The sequence below is a fragment of the Necator americanus genome, chromosome V (genome assembly GCF_031761385.1).
Source record: "Necator americanus strain Aroian chromosome V, whole genome shotgun sequence".
In the NCBI taxonomy this organism is placed as follows: Eukaryota; Metazoa; Nematoda; class Chromadorea; order Rhabditida; family Ancylostomatidae; genus Necator; species Necator americanus.
In genome coordinates this window covers 26,519,188-26,545,190 of record NC_087375.1, presented here as the reverse complement: position 1 = coordinate 26,545,190, position 26,003 = coordinate 26,519,188, and the positions used below count along the sequence as shown (strand labels likewise).

Below are 26,003 nucleotides of genomic sequence, written 5' to 3'. Positions count from 1 at the left end.
ATGCCATAGAGGGGAACCATCGCTAGCTCCACCCATCTCTGAAGTGCAATAGGAATGGTTGCTTCGAGCGCCGCCGGTTACACAACTGTCCACGGTTTCAGACCGTTTGACCCGGATATAAATTTGAATATATAACGTTGGTATAATATGTGTGTACCACGTCATTTTTATCTGACGTACCATTTCATGCAATGCTAGTTCACATTCGGGTCAATATGACCTGGTTTGTTTGCCATTTGCTTAGGCTATTGCTCTCGCAGTCGCACCCTAGTTATGACTGGATTGCAGAGTTGAGCGAGGATCCGATCGTGAAATTCTGAGCGTGTATTATACTGAGGGGTGGGGGTAGTGTAGCAGTTGGGGCTTCCTCTACGATCGATCAGAGGTTCGAATCTCCCTGGTGTTCACCAAGCCCTTCATCCCTCCGGGGTCGATAAATTGGTATCAGACTTGTCTGGGAGGACAAAACACTGACTTGATACGTATCCGCCAGCAACCGCAAGTCATTGTAAAAACTTCAATCGATTCTGAATTGAAGTGAACGTGGGGGCACATCCCAAGCGGATTGATTAACGCCAGACACTTTACCCACTTTATTATAATGAGTTCTGATTATTCTCCAATCTCAACCTTTTCAGAAAATTGACAACAACGAATTAGACAAAATGTGTAGAGTCCATCTTCGAAAGAATATTGCTTTAGTAGGTCAAGAGCCGGTTCTCTTCAAAGGTAAGTTGTCGGGATCACAAATTATTCCTTCTCTGGTTTTATGAATGTTATCTCTGTGAATATAGGATCGATTTACGAAAATATCACGCTTGGAGTGGACAACATTAGTTTGGATGATGTTCGGGAAGTGTGCAAGCAGGCCAATGCCTCCAACTTTATTGAAGCGTTTCCGGAAGTGACAAGCATAACTAATAGAAACATTTAAATATATGTTGTTTCCTACTTAAGGGTTACGAAACTGATGTAGGAGAAAAGGGCGGAAATCTCTCAGGAGGCCAGAAACAACGAATTGCAATAGCTAGGGCGTTAATTCGCAATCCCAGGATCATATTACTCGATGAAGCTACGAGTGCCCTTGATACTGAAAGTGAAAAGGTGCGTTTTGTTTTTCTTAGAATCGGTCGTAGGTTTTCATGAGATCTTTTTAGGTGGTTCAAGCAGCATTAAACGAAGCAAGTCATGGTAGGACTTCGATAACAATAGCCCATCGGTTGAGCACAGTCAGGGACGCAGACAGGTACGAAACTTTGGGCTGACCTAATGTTCAATTGTCCAACACAACAGCTCCAACCCGCCTGGGTTATTAGTAAATCTAAAATATCCTACGCATATAGAAGTATTGATAATTGCTCCACATATATGAAATAAAATCGATTAGTTTCTAACTATGCAATACGAAATATTTCTACTGGAGAGGATAAGATTTCAATATTCCCATCTCTAGATTATTTCTTCTTCGAATTTATTCTCATGATGGATTTCTACATCCTTCTAAGTTTGTGAGACCAGCTATTCTAGTGAAATTCCTCTTTTCTTTCAGAATATACTACATTGAAAATGGCTCAGTTGTGGAGTATGGTACTCATGAAGAACTAATTGAAGCTGAAGGGAAATATGCTTCATTGGTGAAGGCACAACAACTAGCCAGAGCCGAGGAATGATTATCAAATGTGCCTTATTCTGTGTACATCCGGAATAAATCTGTTCTTTAATAATATGTATTGTACACAAAGAGTATCAGATAGACCATAACGGTAAATACGAGAGACGAAATAATTTTGGAGTGCTAGACATTGTAAGTTTTTAATTCGAGTAACGGCTGCGTCGCTAGCATCCTTTAAAATACATATTTCTGGTAAGCAGTATCGTGAAACAAAAAAATAACATTTCAGAAATTTTTGGTAGGAAACAAGAAAAGTCTCCGCATCAAATGTTTGTGGTTAGAAGATGAAAGTGGTGACTTACGATGGTTGTTTCCTATGCTACGAGTGCCAACAAACTATCAATGATATAATTGTGGTATAGAGAGACTTTAAAATGGCTCGATGATGATTACACGTAAGCTTCTTCCTGTTCTGGTCCGACAATCTCCGCACGTGTTCTCGTAAAATACTTTTCTTAAGCTAGAATAGTGTGAGCTTTCAGCGAATCAGTCAATAGCAACTGGATTCCTTGCTAAGGCAGTCAACAGCGACTATTCTGTTCTAGAAGTCGAGAAAAGGAGAAAATCATGGCGTGAGATCCCGGCATTGTGTGTCACTTTAATACATTGAAGATACTTTTCAATCTTCGTGGGATGTGATCAGAAGTGCGGGTGTAGCGCAGTCAACAAGAGGATCTACCGTGAATGCACGATCTGTGGTTAGAGCTCGCCTTAGCGATACACACGGCGGATAACCCCGTGAATGTCTAGGCTGCACATGAGTTCATAAACTCCAAACTGCTCTGAGTTGGAGTCGAACGCGAAGAGGCACCCGCGTAGCGACTGATCAATGCCGTGCACTTTATGCACTTTTTACGTTATTTTTGATCTCTGGCGTATATGGGTAATATTGTTCTCACAGTTTCTCTTTTTTCAGTTTTTTTTTTATTATTCCCACATGGACATCTTTACCTAAGTAACTGCATACCGGCTCACCCACTAAAATACATAGGGCCCATGACTAAGTCACATTGTCATCAATATGTTAAGAAAACACTCTAGCCTAAGTTAAACAAGCATGAAATGCTAAACAATGCTTGAGGATAAGAGAACTCTTTTTTCGATAAGAACGAAAATAGAGTAGAATAACATCAAAGTTTCGCCACACAAACTTCGATTGTTATCGATCTTCATTTTTGCTGACGTTTCGGAGTCGTCGCCTTCTTAGCTTGGAAAATCAAGGACATATGTAATCTACCGACGTACCCCTCCCAAAAGCCTCTTTATCCCACAAGATATGACTTAGCAAACAGATTACTCAAAAACAATGTCTGAGAAGCAGACCAAAGCAGTGGTGACCTTGATAGGCATAAAACCGTGACATTAACGGAAGACAGTTCGGTAGAGTTGTGCCGCTAATGGTAACTTATAACGGTACTCCTTGCACGTGAACCCGGTAGGTCAAAACCCGCAAAAGTCTTAATACAGCGCCAGCTCGTTGGGTGCAACGATGCATTCCTCTTTACGATTAATGATTTGATTTTTGGGTGTTACATAGAACGCTTCACTGTTTTTCGGCCATGATTGTGACTGCTATCCTGAAAGAAGTGTTGCCATGACACTGTCTGCGGTGAGCACCTGAAGGAATTGGCGGTTTTGATTTTAGGAGCCGATCTAGGTGCTCCTTGACCCGGTGCATAGCGACACTGACAGGTGAAAACATAGATAATTCCTGAGACCGCGCAATCCCTTGCTTACGTACAAACGACGCAGTTAGCCGTTTCATAAAGCCTGTCATAGACACGATTGCGGACTAGATGTTTCTGCAAATTCGTAGGTGGTATGTCCACTACTCTGACTGAGTCTTGTAGACACGAATGTCGTAGGTTTGCCCGCCATGCATAGTACATTTTATTCAAAATAAAAGAAAGGAATAAAAGCATCTTTGTTCGTACAATGTGGTACCGAGGCTCTGTTACATGGCTCCGTTTTGAATTGGATACCTTTGCTATGTACCCGTTTGACTAAGCAATGTGGTTAGCCATGTTCACAGAGGCGATACGCCCTTGATTCTCATATGACACCGTTGCGGCTGTTTTAAACATATTTCAATGACTTTTTGGTTTTCCAAAAGGTTGTCGGGTGCGGCGAATGCTAATGAATGAGAACATTCTTACAACTTGGTTTTCGATACCACTTGGTTTTCAAAAAGAAAAGAAAAAGTTTTTTTTTTTCCCCTCTACAGATGAACATGGACATTGAGGAACGGCAGCCAGTTGTCTATAGTTTTTATCCTCGTAAACTGTACCGAGACTGTTTATTCAAGAAATCGAAGCAATTGTCCATTTTGGCTTGCGTTGAGCTACTATAATCTATGTATCGGCAGCACAAAAGAGGTTTACGTTCAAATAGTGGTTTTTCCACCTTAGACATGAAAGCAACGGCTAATGTATGAGCAGCTCTTTGTCCCAAGCCCAAGACTCTAATCTGCTTATGGTATTGCCTAGACCAGCGAAATACTGAACATCTCAGACATTTGCTTAACAGCGCCATTATTTGTTGCATCGCGAACCCGTACATATTCAGAGACCTTTGGTCAGGGTTAAGCGTACTGATGGGCTGAGGCAAATTTTTGCAAAAGAGATAGAAATTTGAAACAACTTCTAAAGAATGAGGATTTTAATTCCACGTAGCATACAGCAGTTTAAAAATGAATTGAACAAAATTGAGTGGCTAAAAAAGCTCAGATTCTGTGCACACTGTGTCATAAGAGGACTAAAACAAAAAGTTTAGATAGTTTCTAGGAGAAGAAAGTCTGCCCTAAAAACGGTAATTTTGCTGTACTTTGTCACCCCTAGTCTTTCTGAAATTTTGATGGGACGAAGTTTGAAATTTTCAGCCTTTTTTTGGATTTGTCCCATCTAAATTTTGAGAAAGCCAGACGGTCCGGAGAAGGGAAATTTTGAAATTCTGCATCTTTTAGAAGTTGTTCCAAATTACTACCTTTTTCGCAAAAAATTGCCTCAGTTGGGAAAATTCGGAACCTGCGAGTATATATCGTCATATTTGAGTACTGTATCATGGCCGGTACGGTACCGTGGGGCGGGTGTAGTGTAGCGGTTGGAGGTTCCGCTTCCTGCACGATCAATCGGAGGTTCGAATCCGCCCTAGTGCTCACCAAGCCCTTCATCCCTCCGGGGTCGATAAATTAGTACCAGGCATCCCAAACGGATTGATTAACGCCAGAAAATTTATCCTTTATCCTTTTATCATGGTCGATTGAAAACTGACCATTCTTCACGCCCTGGGAAACTCTCAACATCTGAAAAGGATGGGAGCCTGATGAAAGAAGTCAAAGATGCCCTCGCCACTTGTGCATTCTGCTCAAAGCTGGACATTTTCTTCTCAACGATTGTTTTCTACTAAAGTGATGTGGATTACTTGTGGATTACTTATGGCTGTATTGGACGTCCGACGATGTAGCATGGGATGGGAGAATCCCATCACACGCTCGACCCTGCCTTTGGTGTTAGAGGAGAATCTCTGATGTTGGTTGCAAAACGGCATCGCTGGAGGAGGAAGGAGGTGTCCTATGAACATGCTTGTTTTCGAGAGATGAGCAGAAACGGGTTGTAGTAGTCGATTGAGAATGGTTATAAAGAAATATTCTGTCGGCGAGACCTCCAATATTGCTTATGATAGGTCTCATCTTATAGTCACATTTGTTGTTTAAACTAAATTCGGCAGCGGAAAGCTTGTGGATCTTGATTAGAACGTAAAGAACTGGACAGCTGGGCCGGTCACATTTTAGGCGCGTGATAGTTGTATTTGGTAGTCCAACTGATTTTGTAGTTTCCGTCGAAATCCTATTCAGGCGGCGGTATTGTCTGCTAAACTCATGTGCAGGTGAAGGGTGGCATGGGCTGTCCTCCCCAAGGTAAAGCTTTTTAATAGCTGTGTCCATTTCACGTGAGATTATTACCAATTCCCATCCATTATCACTGACAGAAATTCTGATCTTATTCTGGAAGCAAATTTCATGTAAATTTGCGCAAACGCTTGCGTTCCGTGGGTATCAGATTTCCTAAAGGCTGTTTGCGACAGTATCGGGAGAGAATTGAGAAAACGGACTTAGCAAGCAAGCGAAACTTAGCAACTCCCACCGAATTTGCCTCCTGCGGCTTGTACAATAGCGCAGGAAAAATAATAGAAGAAAGAATAGAATAAGAATAATAGGAAAACTGCAACTTTACAGTTTTCTTGCCCTCTTTCTTGCTATTCCTCTTCAGCTCTCAATCGCGGACGTTCATGAAGCAATTGTAGGATGCCTAGGATAGCTTGCGCGATGGCATGGGGCGTATTAATTGGGATGGAGCGAAAATGAGGGCTCTGTCAGAAACTGATAGCACGTTCTTAGAAAGAAATACATCACCCATAAGTGACACACGAGGTTGTAAGTGAGCATTTTCTGATGCGGCGTTCGAATTTTGGTGGTTCATACCAGAATGGTTTGTGATAATTGGTAACTACTTTGCCTGACCTTACCTATGATCTACCAGTCTGCTGAATTTCTCCTGCAGTCTTAACCTCGCCTTAGAGCGAATGGAATCACATATGTTCTTTGACTCGTCCACGATTTTCCATCAAAAAAGGTCCGGCATCAAGCGTTGATAAAACTGTTCTTTGAACACAGATTTGGTCAGTATAGAAAACAAATATTCTTGTTTAGTCTTCAATGCCGCTCCCAAATAGTGGTATGGAATACTCATTAGTTTTAGAAAATAAATTATGGATTGATTACTGACTTTTGCATTTTCTCCGTATAAATACAGTTGGTAAGTAATCATCATTCAATGTCCAATTATCATAATGTTTTATTCTTTCTATTTGTCATTATATATCTTCCATTTGTGCTATTTGACGAGCATTCGATATATCTCCACACTCAACAAATCGATGCCTTCAAACACGGCCGTAAAGTCAGCTTAATGATGAATACCTGTTGAACTATCCATAATGTCCCTGTGCCTGCGGTGATACTTTGGTCCCACCAGCAATTTTTCGCACCTTATTTGACGAATAGTAGCAGAAAATCAATTGAAAAAGAATACCTAGTAACTTACTAGTCCATTAATTGTAATATACCAGGAAGTATAAGAAGAATTCAAATGGGAAAATAAGTGTCTGAATAAGAAGTTAAAGAACGAACAAAAGATAACACAAGTATTTCAAACTTCACCCATAGCGGTCAAAACGACATGAACCACGATGCAGTTGCGTAGCGCAGCCTCGGAGCAGCGCTGTGGAGACAACAGTTGGAACCGAGGACCATCCCGAAATGTAATGGTGGAAGTTGCTAGCCGCAGTCGCAACCGCTGACGCAACTGCACCGTTATTCATGTAGTTTTGAACCGACTATAGAAGACGGTGATGTAGAGGAGAAGGTGGGTTCCGATAAATGCGATGCGATCATTATTATGAAAATATTCGGAGGTGACTATATTTCGCACCGTGCGGTCTCTCTCCGTTCTTCCCTGGAGTTTGTGACCAAATAACTGTGAGAGAATTTTTGCTTTTTAAAGGCTTTACCTCAATAACTTTTCCATGACAATCCGCCGCTTTCGTGAGCGTACTTATCTCAACGGAAAATGTTCACATGTCAGCTTGAACTCCCGAAAAATTTCAAAAAACAGAAACTTTGACAATAATGCGATTTATTGCTTTTTCTTACAGGTTCAATAACGAAATTTTGAAAGTTCTCTGAAGTCATTAAGTAACATGCAGATTCGATTTCTGCTCGTTGTTTGCGGATGGATTTTCATCTCTATGCACTAAAAAAAACCCGCTTTCATTGAAAACGTTAGAATTGGTTTGACATAATCTGTTTTAGTGCATAACATCACAGACAATTCATTGCACTCAGGCATAGGCGAGAGTCATTTCAACACTGTGCCGTCACAGTTTTTGCACTGGACTGTTCACTTGACTCTCTCTCTGAGCGATGAGATGGTTTTCTGTTCAGATGTTTTGCTCTCTCGACTTTGTACTTCCGCATTTAACTGCGTTTATTCGCCAAACTTACTCCGAACTCACGCAACGGTAACGAAGAGCAGACAATGACACCATTTTGAAACCGATTTTCCTAGATGCAGTGATGTTTACTTACTTCTTACCAGAACTGTTTGCGTTGCAATCCAGTCTGGTATTTCCTTCAGCTGGTATGTAAACAGTAAAGAGGGCTGCTCATCAGAAAGTTCATTTTCTCGTCTTAAGACATACGTAATGTCATAAATTTTCTATACTCAATCAAGGTTCGACATGCTTTTTGAAATCGGTTCTATTATAAAATATCATTGTATTTGAATTATCTCTTTTCTTCATGTGATTAAATGTTATAACATCTGAGCTTTGGTTTAAGGACAGAAACTAGGTAAAGAGCTTCTTTTTTTCAATGCTTTTCGATCTCACGTTGAGAAATTATCACTATCTTATTCCACGAAGAACGGTTAGCAATTTCCTCACTTTCTCTTCGTATTCCAAGGAAATTTCGGCCCACATAAATCGCTGTGGTTTCTTATCGAATTAGCTTGACGCTTATCTTTATTTTGTGAATAATGCCTCCTCTAGGGCAATACTTTTATCCATTTTATCGTATATCGATTGAGTTGCAGAAAGGCAAACATGTCTAAAGATCGGAAGCGCACTAGTCTACTCTGCTGGGAATGGAAAACAATAAAACCTTGCTCTTGCATTCAACTCCTGCAACGGTTTGACGATCCCTAATGAATTTGCCGCGAAGGCGATTGCATTCGACCGTACATTGCTGGTGATCGAGTTTATCTTTTTGATCGGAAGCTCTGCTCGTCCAAGTCAAAACAAAATCATTGCGTAAAACAGCTGCTAATCCGCTGTAAATAAAGCCACATGATAAAGGGAATTCAGTTTTGAATTCAGTGTTGAATTTTCAGTGTATTGTTATAGAGTTCATGTTGTAGATTGGAATCCAGCGTAGGTCGTCCGGTCATCGTCCCCTAAACGTCCTGAAGAAGCAGGGAATTGCAGCATGCTTCATCTCGTTTTGACCCTACTATAAGTTGAAACGCACCAATCCTTGACCGTGAGCCGCTTCAACGAGCGAGCGGTAAAAGATCAACGATGCCTCCTCATTAGGCTTTTCAAAGAAAATTAATAAATAGTGTGCTGAGGGGACCAGAACGTATACAAGTACAAGTGCTCCAACATGCAAGAACAAACGCCGCTTCTAAACAGTTTTTTTTTACGACGGTTAAAGAAAGTTAAGCGAGCCACCCTTAGTCCCGTAGTCTATGACCCGAACTCTACGGGTTCCCTGGAGCTTCCGTATTACCTTAGTTTCGTGAGACGCTGTCTTTAAAGGCATCACCCCACGAATCTGAGGTAGATTATGGAGAGTAGGGGAACGATAAAGAGGGTCCCGGCGGATTCTCCGCGAATGCCTCCGAGACATAATGTGCCCGGTGGATATGCCGGCGGATACGCGAGTATACCTCGAAGAGGTCACGCTCCAGTAGTTCATGAAGACGCAGACAACCGTCTTAGATATTCTTCTAGCCACAGAGACGCAGAAAACTGCCTAGTTACAAGAAAATATGCAAAGAAGAGTGGTATGAGCTGTCGAAATCACCGTATAAGTCAAAGAATAACAGAGTTTGATAGGAGTATAAGGCATTTTGTATGATGTCTTAATAAAGAAAGGGAGTGAGTTTGTCTTTATATCACCTTCAGAAAGTCTAGAAATCTTACCAAATTTGAACTCTTTTCCTTCCTGTAAGTTCCAAGAAGTCAGAGATACACAAGGTTCCTCTGCCCAGAAATAAATTAGGCTACAAAAAAGCTTGCGAGTTACAGGATAACGATAGTTCTCATTACCGTTACTTTCGAAAGCTGGAATTTTTCGTTTTAACGAAAAATTTTGTGCACGTAATTTGAAGCTATTAGGTACATCCTTAACTCATTTTTTACGTGAGGATTTCTCTTGCTTCTGGTGCGATTACTAAATTGAGTGAATTATATCCTCGCCGGTGATGCAGCGTATGATTAGCGGTAGGTAAGCAGAGTCAGCTATTTAGATGCTAACGAAAGTGAATATCTTTAGGATACGCACCATTGCTGATTGCTCTGACGAGGCATGACCGGGGCATGCTCGAAATTCCGCCGGGACCCTCTTTACACGCACCCAGAATTAGGGAAGAGATCTTCTAAGCTCTTTACCAGTTGATAGACCGTTACCGTGGAATTTTCTACTTGGGTACAGCTTATTTAACACAGAAGACTTCGTCGGAACCGCGATTATAAATAAAAATTGCTATTATTTCAAAATGGGGATCTTTTATCGTCAAACCATCACCTCATAAAAACGTTCTAATAGCTTATCATACCTGATGAAAGATGGAAGAAAAAGCCAAGCAAAGTTAGATGGTAAATTCTCTTCAGATCAACTGATGTGCTCCAACGAAAGGTTGTAGGAGACAAAGACTATTTCCTATTTTTTAGACTATTTTTTTAATATCGTTCTTACGCTTACACATCTCACACTTAAGTCGCAGTTCAAATTCATTCTTATCGATAGTCAAACTCAAGCAACACCCAAGATTGTAAACAAACTTTATTACGGCTAACGTTTCGGCGTTGTCGCCTTCGTCAGAGCCTCAGTAGCCGCTCAGCAGAGCGATTGCACCACGCGGATGTCCGCCAACATCACGGCAACGCGGCTGCTGAGGTCTGACGAAGGCGGCAACACCGAAACGTTAGCCGTAATAAAGTTTCAATTCATTCTATCGTAAAACTTTAATTAGCATCACTGACAAGCTTCTGGAGCTGTAGATAGTTCACATTCACCGTGCTGTTCGGTTCGGTCCCCGCAGTAACCATTATTTCTGCAAAATGGAAAAAACAGCTGGAACCGACGAAGAACACGCTTAATACAGGTGAAAAGAGATTACGGCAGCGCGGTTGAAAAATTTGATGGCATATTCTGATAGAGCATCAAGAAAACTCTTGACTGCAAATTTTGGTTAATAAATTGGTCCTTGTCGGATGAGAAATGTGCTCTCTTAAATCTCGTACACAAAATGCAAGAACACGACTTTTATCAGGAATCGATCCCTGACAGTCGCAATATCTTCAGTGTTCGACCTCTCGCTCTTGGATGCGCTGCAACTGAAATCGTAAAAAACGGCGTCTTCAACGTCGTTTTTTACGACGATCAGGAGGAGATGAGCAGGCCTATCCCCGGATCCCGCAATCTACAACCCCATCTCTAGCTTCTCTCGTGGGTTCCCTCACCATGTCCGATTCGTGGTATGTTGGCTTTAACACAGCGCGTCTCACGGAAACTCCGAGTCCGAAAAAACTTACTCCGAATCCAAGCAGCGAAATCGAAAAAAAATCGGAGGTTTTGTTTTGTAAAACCTTTATGTGACGGAGGAATAGTTCAAAAATTGCTATGGTAAAAGTTTGGTAAGATAAGAAGTCTTTTAATTTTTAGTGACAGACATCAAACTGTTATCAGATATGAAAAAATATGCATATGATATGAGTGGAAATTCAGTGGAACAGATAAGGAGAAAAATCAGTGAAGAAGTGAAATGCGAAATATTGTGCAATCTCTTCTAATTCATGTAGGTCTTGCTAATAATTGGTTTCTGTACGCAACTTTCCTTTTCTTTCTGCTCACAACTTAGTGAGGAGGATAACAGTACAGCTTTGAACAATCTTTTCGAGATGCGCTTAGGTGTTCGTTGTTTTGTTTTGTTTGTTGTTTGTTCCAATTCATAATCGCCTAACTTACTGTCAACCATGAACATCCCTTTTTACTCCGTAATACTTTGTTAGCTACAACGATAATTAATTGCCTTGACACTAGAATAGAAGCGTCTCGAAGTTTGAATTGCATTTAAGAATTCTTAGTAGAATGCGTGGATAGAGGATATAAACTGGCGTGCGAAACTTAAGGAAAGGTAGGGTAAGGTATAGTAACACAAAATTGTATAAACAACTCGGTGCAAATGAGTGGAAGTGTGGGAATATGTTGCTTGAGATCTTCCAGTCGTGCACAGGAAGCTGGATGTCACATGCCATGAGGTTCGTGTGACCGTTGTACGACTATAGAATGCGTCCTACTAAAAGAACTCTTTATCGACTTTGTGGCCATCATGAGGGCCACGTTGTAGAGAATGTTTTGCTTTTTGTGATGATCACACTGCCTATTAAGAACCATGTACAGCCTTTCCCAATGTCATGGGTGGCACTATAAATTGCGCTGACTTCAGGTGTGATTATTGCCTCTGAATAAAAGTGTCATTTCTATTCGTCACAATGCGCATTTCTTCCAGTTACCTTCTGTACTGTGCTCTAACAGTTGTTTCCATGCATGGTCTTCATCCAACTGTGTTTCTTGGCAATGACACACAGTGCGAAAGTTACTTTGGTCCTTAAGTTTTTTTTTTGTTTTACCGCTTTGGAATATTCTCGTGTAGTTTTTATTCCGCTTTCTGTCTTTTGCAAAAGCCGGTAGCATTGATGAATGCCATCGCGTTACTGCAGTGACGATCACGACTCTGAACAATAACTTTGCTAATTTGATTTTGATTTAATCGCCGCGCTTGCAGTTGCACGCATCTTCGCCGAGGCGTAGCGTCTTTGAACATAGTTGTGCCAAACTTTCTCGAACCACAGCAGGAGTTCAAACAGAATCCACCCATTGGTCATTGTGCCATCGCATGAACTGCCTGTCGACACCGAGTGACACTGCGTGCCTAAGATCGACAATATCCGGCATTTCAGCGTAACGAAATGGAGAGTTGTTACCAAAGATTCCACGCTTCTTATTTGACTTATACGGGTTGGGCTTTAGGGGTGTACTGGGAAAAACTTCTGTTTTGTAATATCGGAGTAACTTAAGCCATACAATTCCGTAAGTTATAAAGTTTGTACAAGTCCAGAATGTAGACTTGAATGTCTGATTGCAACTAGTATGAGACAGACCACCGCGAGCACGTAGCAATTAGACACATATACGCTGCCCCGCTGCTTTGATTTTTTTTTTGAAATTAGTCTTCTTTCAATTGTTTCTGTCAAAAACCCCACATAAGATCGACGTTAGTTTGAATTCAATCCGAACTTTTGTAAGAGCATGCATCTATAACAACAACGTGTTGAAAGCCTGGAAGGTCATTGTACTTTTTTCGCAAAATTCCTATCCCGCTGCTTTTGCTATAGAGAGAGCTGTAGCACTGGTGAAATGACAGTACACTAGCAATATATTGATGAAGGGATAAAGGATAAAGTGTATGGCGTTAATCAATCCGCTTGGGATGCGCCCCCACGTTCACTTCAATTCAGAATCGTTTGAGGTTTACGAACGTGTAAGCGGCCTATACACTGACTTGCGGTGGTTGGCCTATGTGCCAAAGTCAGTGTTTTTATCCTCCCAGACTAGTCTGGCACCAATTTATCGATCCCGGAGGGATGAAAGGCTTAGTGAGCACTAGGGGGATTCAAACCTCCCATCGATCGTGCAGGAAGCGGAACCTCTAACTACATCGGCCCTCTCATTGATATATTGAATAATCCTATAAACAGTTCCACCGCATTCAAGGAGTATTTTCCATCAAGTGGATTTTGAAAGAAAAGTATTAAATGTTTGTTAGAAAGATGGAAGTAGATGAGGAAGGAAAGTGTAGATTCTAAATAACCCTTGTTTACGTCGATTTTCAAAGGTGGTCAGTTGGGATCTAACCCTCAGTATCGTTCGGTTTTATTCAGCAAATCATAGTACGAAAGTAAAGAGGAACACCATCAATAAACCCCACACCGCACTCTGATTTCCACTTTCTCACGCGCCTTCCATCATAAAAAGTTTAAGTCCACAGAACAATTACATTATCAGTAGAGGAAAAATGTCCTCAAAAAAGGAATAGCTTCGTTTACTCAAGATATCTAACGGGGACCGAATGCAGAGACACAGGTGGATCCTACTCTATTCCCTTGCGAACTCTCAAAGATTACAAGTTGATCTTCCTTCTGCAAGGAGCTCAGTTTTAAGGATGCTCTAGTTTGGGGTGGCCTTGAATTCGCTAATTCGATGACTGCCTCACACCGTCCTACGCATTCCAGCTCCAAAAGTTAATCGAAAACACTTAAAGGCACCACCCCACGAGTCTGAGGTGGTATAGATTTCAGGTGGAGTATTCGTATACGGGATAGTAGATTATGGAGAGGGGTGTGATTCCGTCCATTCCTTCCTAATTGCCGTAAAAAACGGCCCAGAAGATGCAGTGCCGCACAGGGCTGGCGCGAACTCGTTTTAGAAAATAGCGCGCCGGAACGCTCGAAACCATATCTTCCGGGCCGTTTTCTACGGCAACTAGGAAGAAACGGAATCACTTTCCTCCCCATAGTCTACGACCCCGTATACGAATCCTCCACCGGAAATCCGCACCACTCCAGATTCGTGAGGTGATGCCATTAAGGTGCAACATTCAAGTTCCATCAAATATTCTAAGTGCATCCCTGCTCTACAAAACTATAAAGAAATTCTCAATGATTATAGCAGTGCATGCTATCTCAATTACAGGCCAATGAACAACCTTTATTAGCACCACTCATCGCTGCAGTTCGCGATGATCTTACCTCGATTCCAGCCGTTAGCTCCAGCTCATCGCTTAGAACGCCGTTTATGCAACTGTATCGAGCTTGATATCGTTCGAATCCAACCATGGCACTTCCACTTTGCCAGAGGTTCTGGAAACACCGGAAAAATCTCTCAACAACCAGGAAGGAAAGAACTTAGTAGGTGTGCGTCCCAGCCAACGTAGCGTGTTACATGGCCACTTCTTATACCGTGTATGCTTTTATTAGCCTATGTATAGTAGGGTCAAAACCATACATAGGACAGTCCCATCGTGAAGCACGTGCGCAATTGCGTACGCGGCTTTTTTCGAGGCGCTTCGGTAGAGCGCAGCGGGTAGGAGCGTGGTAAAATCCTTGCTGGCATCACCCATCGCTGCAGTTTGCGACGGTTCCAACACGGTTCCAACTGCTGCCTCCACCGCACCGTTTCGAGTGCGTACGCAAATGCACCGCAACTACACTAGTGATTCATGTCGTTTTGACCCGACTATACCATGATAGTTCCAGAAGCAGGGTGCGTTAAGAGTTTCTCAACAGGGAGTCGTAAGAGGAATGTGGGAAAAGGAGGAGAGCCGTAAGGGTTGTCAGCAGAGAAGAAGAAAATGAAACAGTAAGGAGAAAAAGATGGGGAGATTGTCGATATGGAGTAAACTCATATTAGGGGACGAAAAATGTTAGAAAAATAGATGGCGTGAAGTGTTTTTAAAGATTTTGCTGGTACAATTTCACACTTTTTGGTCCGGGACTAGTTTGGGAAAGTAGCAAATGAATGAAGGACATCCAGATTAACATGAACGCGAGGGGTCATGAGTACGAAGGCAAGCAAAAGAGTGTAAATTCAACAATGTGCTCTGAACGAGAGCTTTGTGGCCTTGCTTTTAAGTGAGTTGTTTTTAAAAAAAGTTTCGCCAAGAAAATATAAATTATTGAGTATGAAAAAAGGAATCAAAGAGTGAGTATCCGGTTCACATAGTCGGCTGAATCTGATTTATTAAGTATTCCTGTAATACTCTTCGGCGCAGCGTTATGTGTCGTCGTTTTTATTGCGACTGTCAGGGATCGATTCCTGATAAAAGTCGTGTTCTTGCATTTTGTGTACGAGATTTAAGAGAGCACATTTCTCATCCGACAAGGACGAATTTATTAACCAAAATTTGCAGTCAAGAGTTTTCTTGATGCTCTATCAGAATATGCCATCAAATTTTTCAACCGCGCTGCCGTAATCTCTTTTCACCTGTATTAAGCGTGTTCTTCGTCGGTTCCAGCTGTTTTTTCCATTTTGCAGAAATAATGGTTACTGCGGGGACCGAACCGAACAGCACTGTAAATGTGAACTATCTACAGCTCCAGAAGCTTGTCAGTGATGCTAATTAAAGTTTTACGATAGAATGAATTGAAACTTTATTACGGCTAACGTTTCGGCGTTGCCGCCTTCGTCAGACCTCAGCAGCCGCATTGTCGTGATGTTGACGGACATCCGCGTGGTGCAATCGCTCTGTTGAGCGGCTACTGAGGCTCTGACGAAGGCGACAACGCCGAAACGTTAGCCGTAATAAAGTTTGTTTACAATCTTGGGTGTTGCTTGAATTTGACTATCGATAAGAATGAATCTGAACTGCGACTTAAGTGTGAGATGTGTAAGCGTAAGAACGATATTGAAAAAAATAGTCTAAAAAAATAGGAAATAGTCGTTGTCTCCTACAACCTTTCGTTGGAGCACATCAGTTGATCTGAAGAGAATTTACCATCTAACATTGCATGGCTTTTTCTTCCATCTTTCATCGGGTATGATAAGCTATTAGAACGTTTTTATGAGGTGATGGTTTGACTTGGTTTGATAAAAGATCCCCATTTTGGAATAATAGCAATTTTTATTTATAACTAATCGCGGTTCCGACGAAATCTTGTGTGTTAAATAAGCTGTACCCAAGTAGAAAATTCCACGGTAACGGACTATCAACTGGTAAAAAGCTTAGAAGATCTCTTCCCTAATTCTAGAACATTTTGAACGATTTGGATGTCCTCTGGTACTGCTAACGAAAAAGCAATATGGATGTTTGCAAAAACGATTAACTGTGAGCGATTGATAACCGACTACTAAGAACGAACTATTTCTTCTTAATCTTCTCGTAAGAAATACTTCACTAACTTTGAAAGTGTTTGAATGAATGTGTTTAACTGGAATGACAAAAACTGCGATAGAGGAAAAAATCACGAAACATTGATTTGAAATTCTTGCAAACTGCATTTCTTTCGTCCTTATGTACTTTTACTACTGTTGTTTCTTCGAATAATAAAAATGGAACGGAATTAGTGTTGAGAATTGTAAAAAGTAGGCGGCATTGCGATTATAATGTCTAGGTTTAAGAGCTATCGTTCTAAGTTCATCAATGCACGGCGGAAGTCTTTGAGGAAATATCTAATCTCCCGTGCCTCATTTAAGGGTAACCTTATCGGTGAAGTATAAGTTACTGCAACTGTTCTTTTGTCATTAGTACAAAAAAAGACGCATCTTATCGCATTTATCGTGTTTTACTATAGATAACTTTAGCACTAAGAGTATTTGTTCTTTTTTTCAGGACCTTTACTCCTTGTCCTTCAAATTTGTACACCCATGGGTACGGGTAAAGATGGAACGGAATCAAAAACGTAAGTTGAAAATACAAGGAATAGTTTCGAATGTAAATTTGCTCTGTCCTTTTTTACCTATTAACTTCAATGATGGTGTGTCCATTGACAGAAAGAAACGGTGAATAGAGACTCTTCTTGAATATAGGGTTTATATTTTGCCGAAATTTTCTTTATTACTGTGTAGACTCCCTGGAGATCGAAGCTTCATGCTTTTCAGAGACAAACAGGACGGAGAAGATTCGGGAAAGGAGCCGGTTTCGTATTCAGAATTGGTATATTTAAACCATCTGTTGAATTTATGAATAGAATTTATAAGGTGATAAAAATAATCCCAAATAGCCTCAATAAACTTTGTTCTCATAATTATAAGCATACATATGATAAGCATAGCAAAGCCTGCATAGTTCTGATTAGTTTAAAGTTAGTATGAAAATCGAAAATGTGATATCTTCACTTCACTTTAGGGCATATTCACACCACCATCCATTTCGATGTAACCTTGTCGGAAGCTAAATTCTGCATAGGTTCTGTGAGAAAGTCTAGCTTCTGCTTATCTCTGAGTTTTGGTTTCAGTCAGCTTTCCGCACTGAAGTCTGTATTTGTTATGAGATACATATGCGAAACGAATGGAAACAGACGAGCACAGATACATACAATCTATTTATTTTATCTATTTACTTTGTTAGTTGTGTTATTATTCACTATAATTCTACGACGACATTAAGTCAGCATATCATTAATTGATGTGGTGAAGCAATCCGCGGGTAAAGCTAGAGACGGGGTTGTAGATTGCAGGGAAAAGTTGTATCTTAGTAGTGTATCCGCGAGTAAAGCTAGAGACGGGGTTGTAGATTGATTGGTTTAGCAATTGGCTAATGTCCTCACAGAAGAGACGTTCACACCTTGATCGACCAGCGCTGCCAGTATTGCATTCGTTTCTACGCTGTCCTAGGCTTTCTCATAGTCGACGAAGGTTAGAACAAGGGACAGGCGGCATCTCCGGCAAATATCTATGACCCTCGACAAGGTCTGGCTGTGGTCCAAGCAGCTTCGGAAGGTCCCCTCGATCAGACCTCGGTCCCCTTTCTTATGGATAAGAACGGTTCGCAAGGTATTCCACTGGTCTGGGATCCTTTTTTTCTGAAGGCAGAATGTCATGTGCGCTGCTAATATTGCATGAAGCGGATGGCCACCAGCCCGAAGAAAGTCGGCTGATATAAAATCTGGTCCGGGGGCTGTGCCAGGTTTTATGCTCTTGATAGTGGCTCGCACTTCCGAAGGGAGAATACGTGTTCACAAGTGGGGATGATCGGGCTTGACACGGGAGTTGATGAACGGAAAAGGTTCGAGTAGAACCTCTCCGTAATGATTTCCATCTCACGACGAGAAGAGGTCCCGTCTTCGCTCAGCAAGGAATATTATATTCGCGGAAATCCCTGCGGCACTTCTTTAGACTCGTTCTTCTTTGTGCTGCTTCCAGAATCTTCTTCTGCCTCTATTTCGAAATATCCTTCTGCAACGCTTTTCTGTAGCTAGTGTTTGCTACCAACCCGTTCAATGAGCGACGCATTTGAATCAAGCCTCCTTCTTCTTTCAACAACTCCTTGGTGGTCTTCGAAATTCAATCCAGTTTTGTCGTGCGCAGCTTCGAGGCACGCTCAGTACAGGGTCGTAATCTTCTGAGCAGCATCTCGCAGTCCACGTTTGGGTCGTCCTCGATGTGCCAGTCTCCTTGGGACACGGAGTCCTCAAGTATGCGATCGTCGTAGACTTTTTTTCTCCTCCGTTGCCGATAGCAAATGTTCTTTTCCATCGTGTGGCTAAGTCGTATTTTCGCACGAAGAAGACGGTGATCAGAACCACTACAAAAGTATAGTACTACTGAGACGTCAAGTAGACACCACCTCCGGTTGGTGAGTATGTGGTCGACCTCCGAACGAGTCGCGCCATTGGGCGATTCCCATTTCCACCGACGATGATGTTTCTTCTTGAAAGAAGAGTTCTCATGGAAGAGGCGAGAGGCGAACAACAGCTCGGTGAGACGATTGCCATTTTCATTCCGGTCCCCTAGTCCAAATTTTCCTATCCTGTATTCCTCTTCTCTGGTCTTTCCTAGTTTTGCGTTGAAGTCTCCGACAACGAATTTCTAGAAGGAATTCTAATTGCGGATTGCTTCCTCCAGCTCCTCATAGAACGCGTCCCACTCGGATTCATCAGCTTCTGATATTGGTGAGTAGCAGCTCATGATACTGATGAGTTTTGGCGCAGAGGGCGGAGGCGAGGAATGGCCAGACGAGGTGACAGGATTTCGTGAGAATCGACAAGATGGACGACAGATGGGTGTAGAGCGAAACCAGCACCGCCTACACTTCGCGACGGAACCTTCCCCCTCGAATGACGAGTGTACGCTCATTCATCTGCCGTATGTCGCTCCTTCTGCACTTGATCTCCTGCAGAGCAATCACGTGAAATTTGATTCTGCAGCTCCGAGAAGGGCATGCGGGTTAGCGTCTGTGGAAACTGTTCTCGCGTTGTAAGTACACAGTCTGAGACAGTCTCCATGGCGAGTCGTGCGTGTGTCGCCTTGGTCCAGTATCAAAGATGTCCTGAGCAACCTAAGATTTGATCGCCTCTCACCGGTCGCCATACCGTCCGACGTCTGAGACGGCAGGGCCCAGTGTGCAGGGTAATGGGGCAGTGGATATGCTGAAGTGGCAAAAAGACTTTTCTTCATACTAAATAGCCCTGCCACGGCGAGCTTAGCTTCCTCACAGGTTGCCGCCCAACCTATATGGATCAGGGAGCCTTGCGACATTTTGCCTAGACAGTGGTGAATCTTAGAAGCCTTCACAACGGTTTACTGCCTCATAATGGCGTGGAGGTGACTCTTAGCGTCGAACTGCAATGCACAGCGTAGGTTCGTCCTCCGGCAGGGTCTCCCAAGCTGAGAAGGAGTTCGACCCATTCGACACTCCGACTTCTCGGAATCGGAAGGCTAGCTAAGAGTAAACCACTGCTAAGATTCACAGCCGTCTAGTACAAATAATGCAGAGTATTATAGTATCAAGTTATGACAGCCAGTATTTTCTCAAAGTATAAGTTGAAGATTGTTAGCACTGCAGAAAGAAATTCTTGGGGTGGACCTGCCTTAGTTGGCCTTATCAAATCCTTTAGAACAACCCTTGAGTAATTTACTCCACCTACGCTCCTTTTATGTGTTCCACTGCTTCTATAGAATAATGGAATGTATAGTGGTCATTTTCAGTCACTTTGATTGGATTCTTATCCCGTAACTTTTTAATCTTCTCCCACTGCAACTAGGAGAAATATCAATAAACGATTTAACAGAAGCAAAACTGCAGGAGTTCTGTGGTTAATGGATCTGTGTGTTTCACCCGCCTTTTTCAGTTTCGGTACGCTACCAAAAAGGACAGATTTTACATTTCTTCTGGATTTATACTATCCATAATGGTTGGAATCCTCTTGCCACTCACCTCTGTTGCTGATGGCTTGTATTCGAACAACTACTTGACCGACAATGACGTAAGTAGAAGTCTCATTAATCAAAGATTTCATAGTAGCACGACCAATATAATTGGTTTATAAATGGGTTGATTATCCTTCCAGAATATTTTAGAGATTGTTCCATCATTGTTGGAAAGCTTGCAAAGACGCGCAAGTCAGAGCGTCTCTAGAATTTAAAAACAAAACGGAGATCTTGCTATAAGAAGAATGTAAGACAGGAATAGGTGTTGCGAAATGAGGCTCCGAAAACAAAGTAGAATAAAGTTGAAGGTGACGTTGTAAGGAGCGCTGACACCGGATTGCGAAAGCTGTCGCCATGTCATGACACGACAGAATGTTTTTTTTTTGGATGGCTGACAACGGTCGAAGAAAAGAGAGTCTGAACGGAAGTCTACAAATCCATCAAGTTTTATTCTGTCATCTCATCGATTTCATAGGCCAGAGAACACTAAGAGATGATACAACGAGTGAAGGAAGTCTTAAATTCAACATTACTTTAAGATTCTGGTGTATGATAAATGTCGGCAGAAACGAGTCATCCTGGAGGGTGTAGACAACAAAAGCTAACTTCCAACAGCGTATTGAAGAGATCCTGAAACAATATCCAGAGTGATAAGTCAGGGGATTGAAGTGTTACCTCAGAACAAGAAGAAGTGCGTCTGTATTGATGGATGTAGATTCAACCTTCACTTGGGAAACTCTCAGGCTTGTTCAAAGAAGAAAACGCATCCCAACGTTCATAGACCAACGATCAAACGACAGCTTTTTCAATAGAAATTTTTATTCCTTACAGATTCAAGTTTTATACGTTTAAAATTCATCTCATCGGATCTATTAGTGAATGGCGCCACCTTGATTCGTTAAAGCGTCCATTTCATTTGATATGAAAATCGTGTATTTGTGTATTTCCAAAATTTGGCACAGCTGACATAGCAATTGTGAGTGACAAAAGCTTGTTGCTCTTTTTATATACATTTATGGTTCTGTCTCATCTATGAGTAGAACAAGAACCCCGTGAGTTATGAAGGCAGGGAGAAAACGCTACATCCCCTTCTAATAAACGTCCATTCTGGAACCAACAGAAAGCCTCAGTGAGCTTCAGTGAAGACAATATCTGACACACTTTCACCACTACAATACAAAAAAAATCAAGCAAAAGAAAAACACCTATATTTCCAGCATATTGGTAATAAAACACTGCTGGCGTATTCCCTATACATTGCCGCTGCTTTCCTCGGCCTAGGAGCATTATTATTTATTTGCTGTTTTCTGCAGGTAAGTTTGTACTTCGAACTATCGCTCATATACTCGTTCGAAATATTTCTGAATGGTTCAGCACTATCTTTTCTCGACTGCCAGTCGAAACATGGCAAATCGAATTAAGAAGGAATTTGTCAAAGCAGTTCTTCGGCAAAACGCCACGTGGTTTGCAGAGAACAATGCTGGGATGATTACAACTAAGTTGTCCGAGTAAGCGTTGCTGCTGCTGGAAAAATAGATGTTTTATTGTCAGAAAATATCCATGAGCTCCTGCTTCCAGAAACATCACACAAATCGAGGATGGAGTAGGCGACAAGATGGGAATGCTTGCAAGAGGAATAACCACATTCATTGCAAGCGCAGTAGTTGCATTCATTTACAGTTGGAGAATCACCCTCCTCTGTGTTGGTGTTGGTCCGATGAGCGCCGCCACTATGATGTTAATGGCGTGGGTATGTGACTTTCAAATCTATCGTAAAAATTTCAGATGCCGGCATTCGGTGTTATCAACGATTAGCAATGGGTTGGTTATAGTATCAGTATCATGGAACAATTTTTTTTCGCTCTATTTTTCTTTTTTTTTACCAATTTCCATTTGAATTTTCATGTATTAGATTTAAATTCTCTTGGTTCAAATATGAAAGTGCTATTTATTTTTTGAAAATCATTTTCTTCAGTTTATCTTGTTAATTTCATGAATGAGAAATGCATGCACTTTTTTTCCTTACAGCTCCACTATCTATTATTTGCAAGTTTGAATGTCCGGGTAAGGTCGGAGATCAGACTTTTTATGATGCTCTTTTCGCCCTCCTTCAGTTATCACTAAAAATTTAGATCTGGGCGCTTCCTGTAACTTCCTGTCATAGAATTAAAATTGTTTTTTCAAATGATGTTTTCTTCGCTCTTTTTTCTAGGAACATGCGCATTGATGGAAGATTTCATCGATTACTCCTTGTAGTCATTTACTATAGGTGTCTGAATGTTCTACATTTGGAGAAAATTCCAGTTTGATTTCACATTTATATTCCTTCGATGCCCTAGCAGTTTGAAAACATACTCGGAGGTATTAAATTCCAACAAAGTACAAAGTAGTACAAAGTTCACGTTTTCCTACTCAGCAATGAATTACGTGAACTGTTAACTGCTACTAAAGCAGCTACTAATGCATGTATCCATTCTTTGAAGAACAAATCCTTCAAATATTTGGAGAGTAACTAAAAGCAGATGTACATACGGAGCAGCAATACGGTGGATGCAGTTATCACGAGAAGGGGTCTCACTTATTTTTCACAAACCTGCTTGGAATTATCATTGAGTCCGCAGTGTCGTGCGGCGCCATTGCACGTGCAGTGCTCCGTGAAACCCGTCTGTCTCCATCCGAACGCCTTTTCGCTCTGGCCCACCATTTCGTCACCGGGGGCCCGTCTCACTGCTTTTTAAAATTTTCTGACACACAGACAAACACACATATACGGACTAAGTCCCTTGTTAGAGAGCATCATCATTTGATGTGGGAAATGGACTGGTACGTCAAGCTGAGATCATGGAAATGCGCGTTATCGTCAAACTGCTGGAGAAGTCCGCCGAAATGTGATTGATGTGGTTGTGAGAATCACTTCAATCAAGTAATATAATCTTGTTTTGTTATTTGCTTATTTACTGCCATTAGCCTTTAAAATCCTTCCTGAATATATTTGCAGTTGTCGTCATCCACAATGAAGAAAATGATGTCGGTTTCGGAAGAGGCTGGGTGTATTGCTGAGGAGGCTATTATGAATGCAAAAACTGTAGCGGCTTGTAATGGACAGGACTACATGGTTAAGGTTAATTGGTTTGCTATACGCGAAACAAACAATTTAAATTAAAGTTCGGAACTCGAACAGGCGGAAATTCAAAGGGTTGGAAAAGTTATTCCAAAGTAGAAAAGCCCGTAGGAAAGTTGCAGCAGAAAAATCACGGCGGGTCGCGTCGTCGCGAATGCTGAAGTTGCAGGCAAGTGTGACGGCGATTTTTTTTTGAGGGTGTGCAGTTTTGAGTGACGCTTCTTAATGTGATGCAATTTAAAGGCATCACCCAAGGAATCTGAGGTGGTACGTATTTCAGGCGGGTAGTGCCTATACGGGGTCGTAGATTGTGGGGCAGACAGTGATTCCGTTTATCTCAATGTATCAATGTAAACGGACAACTCCGGAGCGCTCTTGCTTACGACGGCTTCTTCTGCAATGCACAACCCTTGCGCCACACTCCCATCAGCGATCCGTCGAAAATCCATTAGGACGCCACGATAGGCAATTCATTTCATCCGACGAATCGCGAGCGGGGGCGGGACGCAAGTGCTGTGCATCGCAACAGAAACCGTCTTAATAAACATCGTTCTGGGGTCATCCGTTTACACTGATACAAGGAGAGATGAACGGAGTCACATTCTTCCTCACAATTTACGACCCCCTATAGGCATTACCCGCCTGAAACCCACCCCGGATTCGTGAGGTAATGCCTTTAAGAGGACGTAGCTGAAGAATGCTTTCTTCAATACAGTATATGAGCATAACGTGTGCACTGTGCACGATATGAGATGACAATTGTGATTCCTTTACAGAATTATTTGGAAAATCCCCCTCTTTCCACTGCGAGTGAAAGTAGCTGATTTCAAAGGGCACTCGGCTGTGTTTCGCTGTTTGACTAGAAAGTTATAATAGTGTAACAGAAACAACTCTCTGTATGCATATGCACATACTTTTAGTAGTAAAGAAAGGAAAAAAAAAAACTCCGCAAACTAAAAGTATGCAGCTGTTAGGATTAAAGACATCACTCCACGAATCTGAGGTGGTACGGATTTCAGGTGGAGTATTCGTATACGGCATAGTTGATTATGGGTATTAGAGTGATTCCGTCCAAATCAAATTTTTGAAATGAAAAACGTGGGATTTGAAATTTTTTTTTTTCAAATCGCACGTAAAATCGGCCGTATTCGTTTGGGAGGCACCTCAGGTACAAAAAGGGGGGGGGCGAAAGTTTAGCCTTATCTCACCGAGCTTTCGCTCCAGTTTCTCAGTTTCGAACTTTATATTGTCAAAAATGATGTAAGAAATGCAGTTCTGTTCAAAATGACGAAGACAAAAAAAAGCGGAAAAATTGACGCGCGTTTTCCAGAGCACAGAAGTAACTTCCAAAGAGTTTGGAAAATGGGATTGGTTCTTCCAGAGATCTTTTCACCTCTCCGCATGAGAATGAATGGTTGTCAAACACTCCTTACCGAAAGCATAGCAAAATCCAAAAGTAAGGGAATGCTCATCTCCTCTTCTTCCCTTTAAAAACATTTGAGTGGATCAAGTGAACAAACAAACAGAAGTTAAATGCTTTTGGAATGGACTGGAGCAATTTACCAGGATATACTGATCGAAAACGCTTCATTTTCAGAAGTACGAAAGAAAACGGAAAGGAAACCTGCCATTCGCCATTCAATACAGTTTCATCACTGGATTCTTCGAAGGATTCACCTATTTTCAATTCTACATATTCTACTCCGGTGCTTACCTGTGAGCACTTTAAGAATGAATTAGTATACTTTTTTCCCTTACATTTCTGTACTTCACCAGTTACAACGGCAAGACACTTCTGCGCAGAATCTTGCATCCCCATTACACGAATCTGGGGTGGTGCGGGTTTCAGGTGGGTTATGCCTATACGGGGTCGTAGATTATGGAGAGAAGGGTTATTCCGTCTATTTCTTCCTAATTGCCCTAAAAAATGGCCCGGAAGATGCGACTTTGAGCGTTCCGGCGTGCCATTTTCCACGAGTTCGATTGGAGCGCAGCAGCCCAGACTCGTGGGCTGATGCCTTTAAAAACAAAAGCGAGTGTCGTGAACTTGCCATCTGTAGAAAAGAACAGTTCAGGGGTCATAGCTCCGCCTCATCCGTCTCCTCTCCAAGGACTCTAGGATTATCCGTGTCCCCAACTTTCCCTTCCTTCAAGTGTTGCTGCTAGGCCTTTCCGGCCTAGTGTTTCATGCACTCACAGTGTTTACGGATACTACGAACCTGACGGAGTGAGAAAAATGCTGGAAAAACCAGAGATGAGGTTGTAGAGCCGTTTTTTTCCGGATGATTAGGAAGGTGTGAGCGGAGACACCCCTGATCCCGCATTCTACAGCCCTATCCTTCTGCGCGGATTTCCTCACCACCTCAGATTCGTGGTAAGCTGCCTGGTTCATTGTGGGTGCAAGTGATAAAATAATAGAATAAAATCAATCCAAAAAAACA

At 41.9% G+C, this 26,003-nt stretch overlaps 2 protein-coding genes across 4 annotated transcripts in view; both read left to right on the top strand.

Moving 5' to 3' along the window:
- RB195_015304 (uncharacterized protein) overlaps positions 1-1,670 on the top strand; it is a gene marked incomplete at both ends in the record, with an annotated part of 22,338 nt that extends 20,668 nt beyond the window's left edge. For 2 of the 3 annotated variants that reach the window (XM_064205952.1, XM_064205954.1), the window contains 5 exons: positions 639-729; positions 795-904; positions 958-1,104; positions 1,158-1,246; positions 1,550-1,670. In XM_064205952.1, coding sequence (XP_064061833.1) covers positions 639-729; positions 795-904; positions 958-1,104; positions 1,158-1,246; positions 1,550-1,670 — 558 coding nt within the window. The remainder of the gene's footprint in view (positions 1-638; positions 730-794; positions 905-957; positions 1,105-1,157; positions 1,247-1,549) is intronic. The other variant, XM_064205953.1, reaches the window with a different exon arrangement.
- Positions 1,671-14,313: 12,643 nt separating this feature from the next.
- RB195_015303 (uncharacterized protein) overlaps positions 14,314-26,003 on the top strand; it is a gene marked incomplete at both ends in the record, with an annotated part of 30,863 nt that continues 19,173 nt past the window's right edge. The window contains 9 exons of the mRNA XM_064205951.1: positions 14,314-14,482; positions 16,903-16,972; positions 17,172-17,226; positions 20,363-20,497; positions 21,659-21,754; positions 21,816-21,949; positions 22,020-22,191; positions 23,440-23,562; positions 25,160-25,278. Of these exons, the coding sequence (XP_064061832.1) occupies positions 14,314-14,482; positions 16,903-16,972; positions 17,172-17,226; positions 20,363-20,497; positions 21,659-21,754; positions 21,816-21,949; positions 22,020-22,191; positions 23,440-23,562; positions 25,160-25,278 (1,073 nt within the window). The remainder of the gene's footprint in view (positions 14,483-16,902; positions 16,973-17,171; positions 17,227-20,362; positions 20,498-21,658; positions 21,755-21,815; positions 21,950-22,019; positions 22,192-23,439; positions 23,563-25,159; positions 25,279-26,003) is intronic.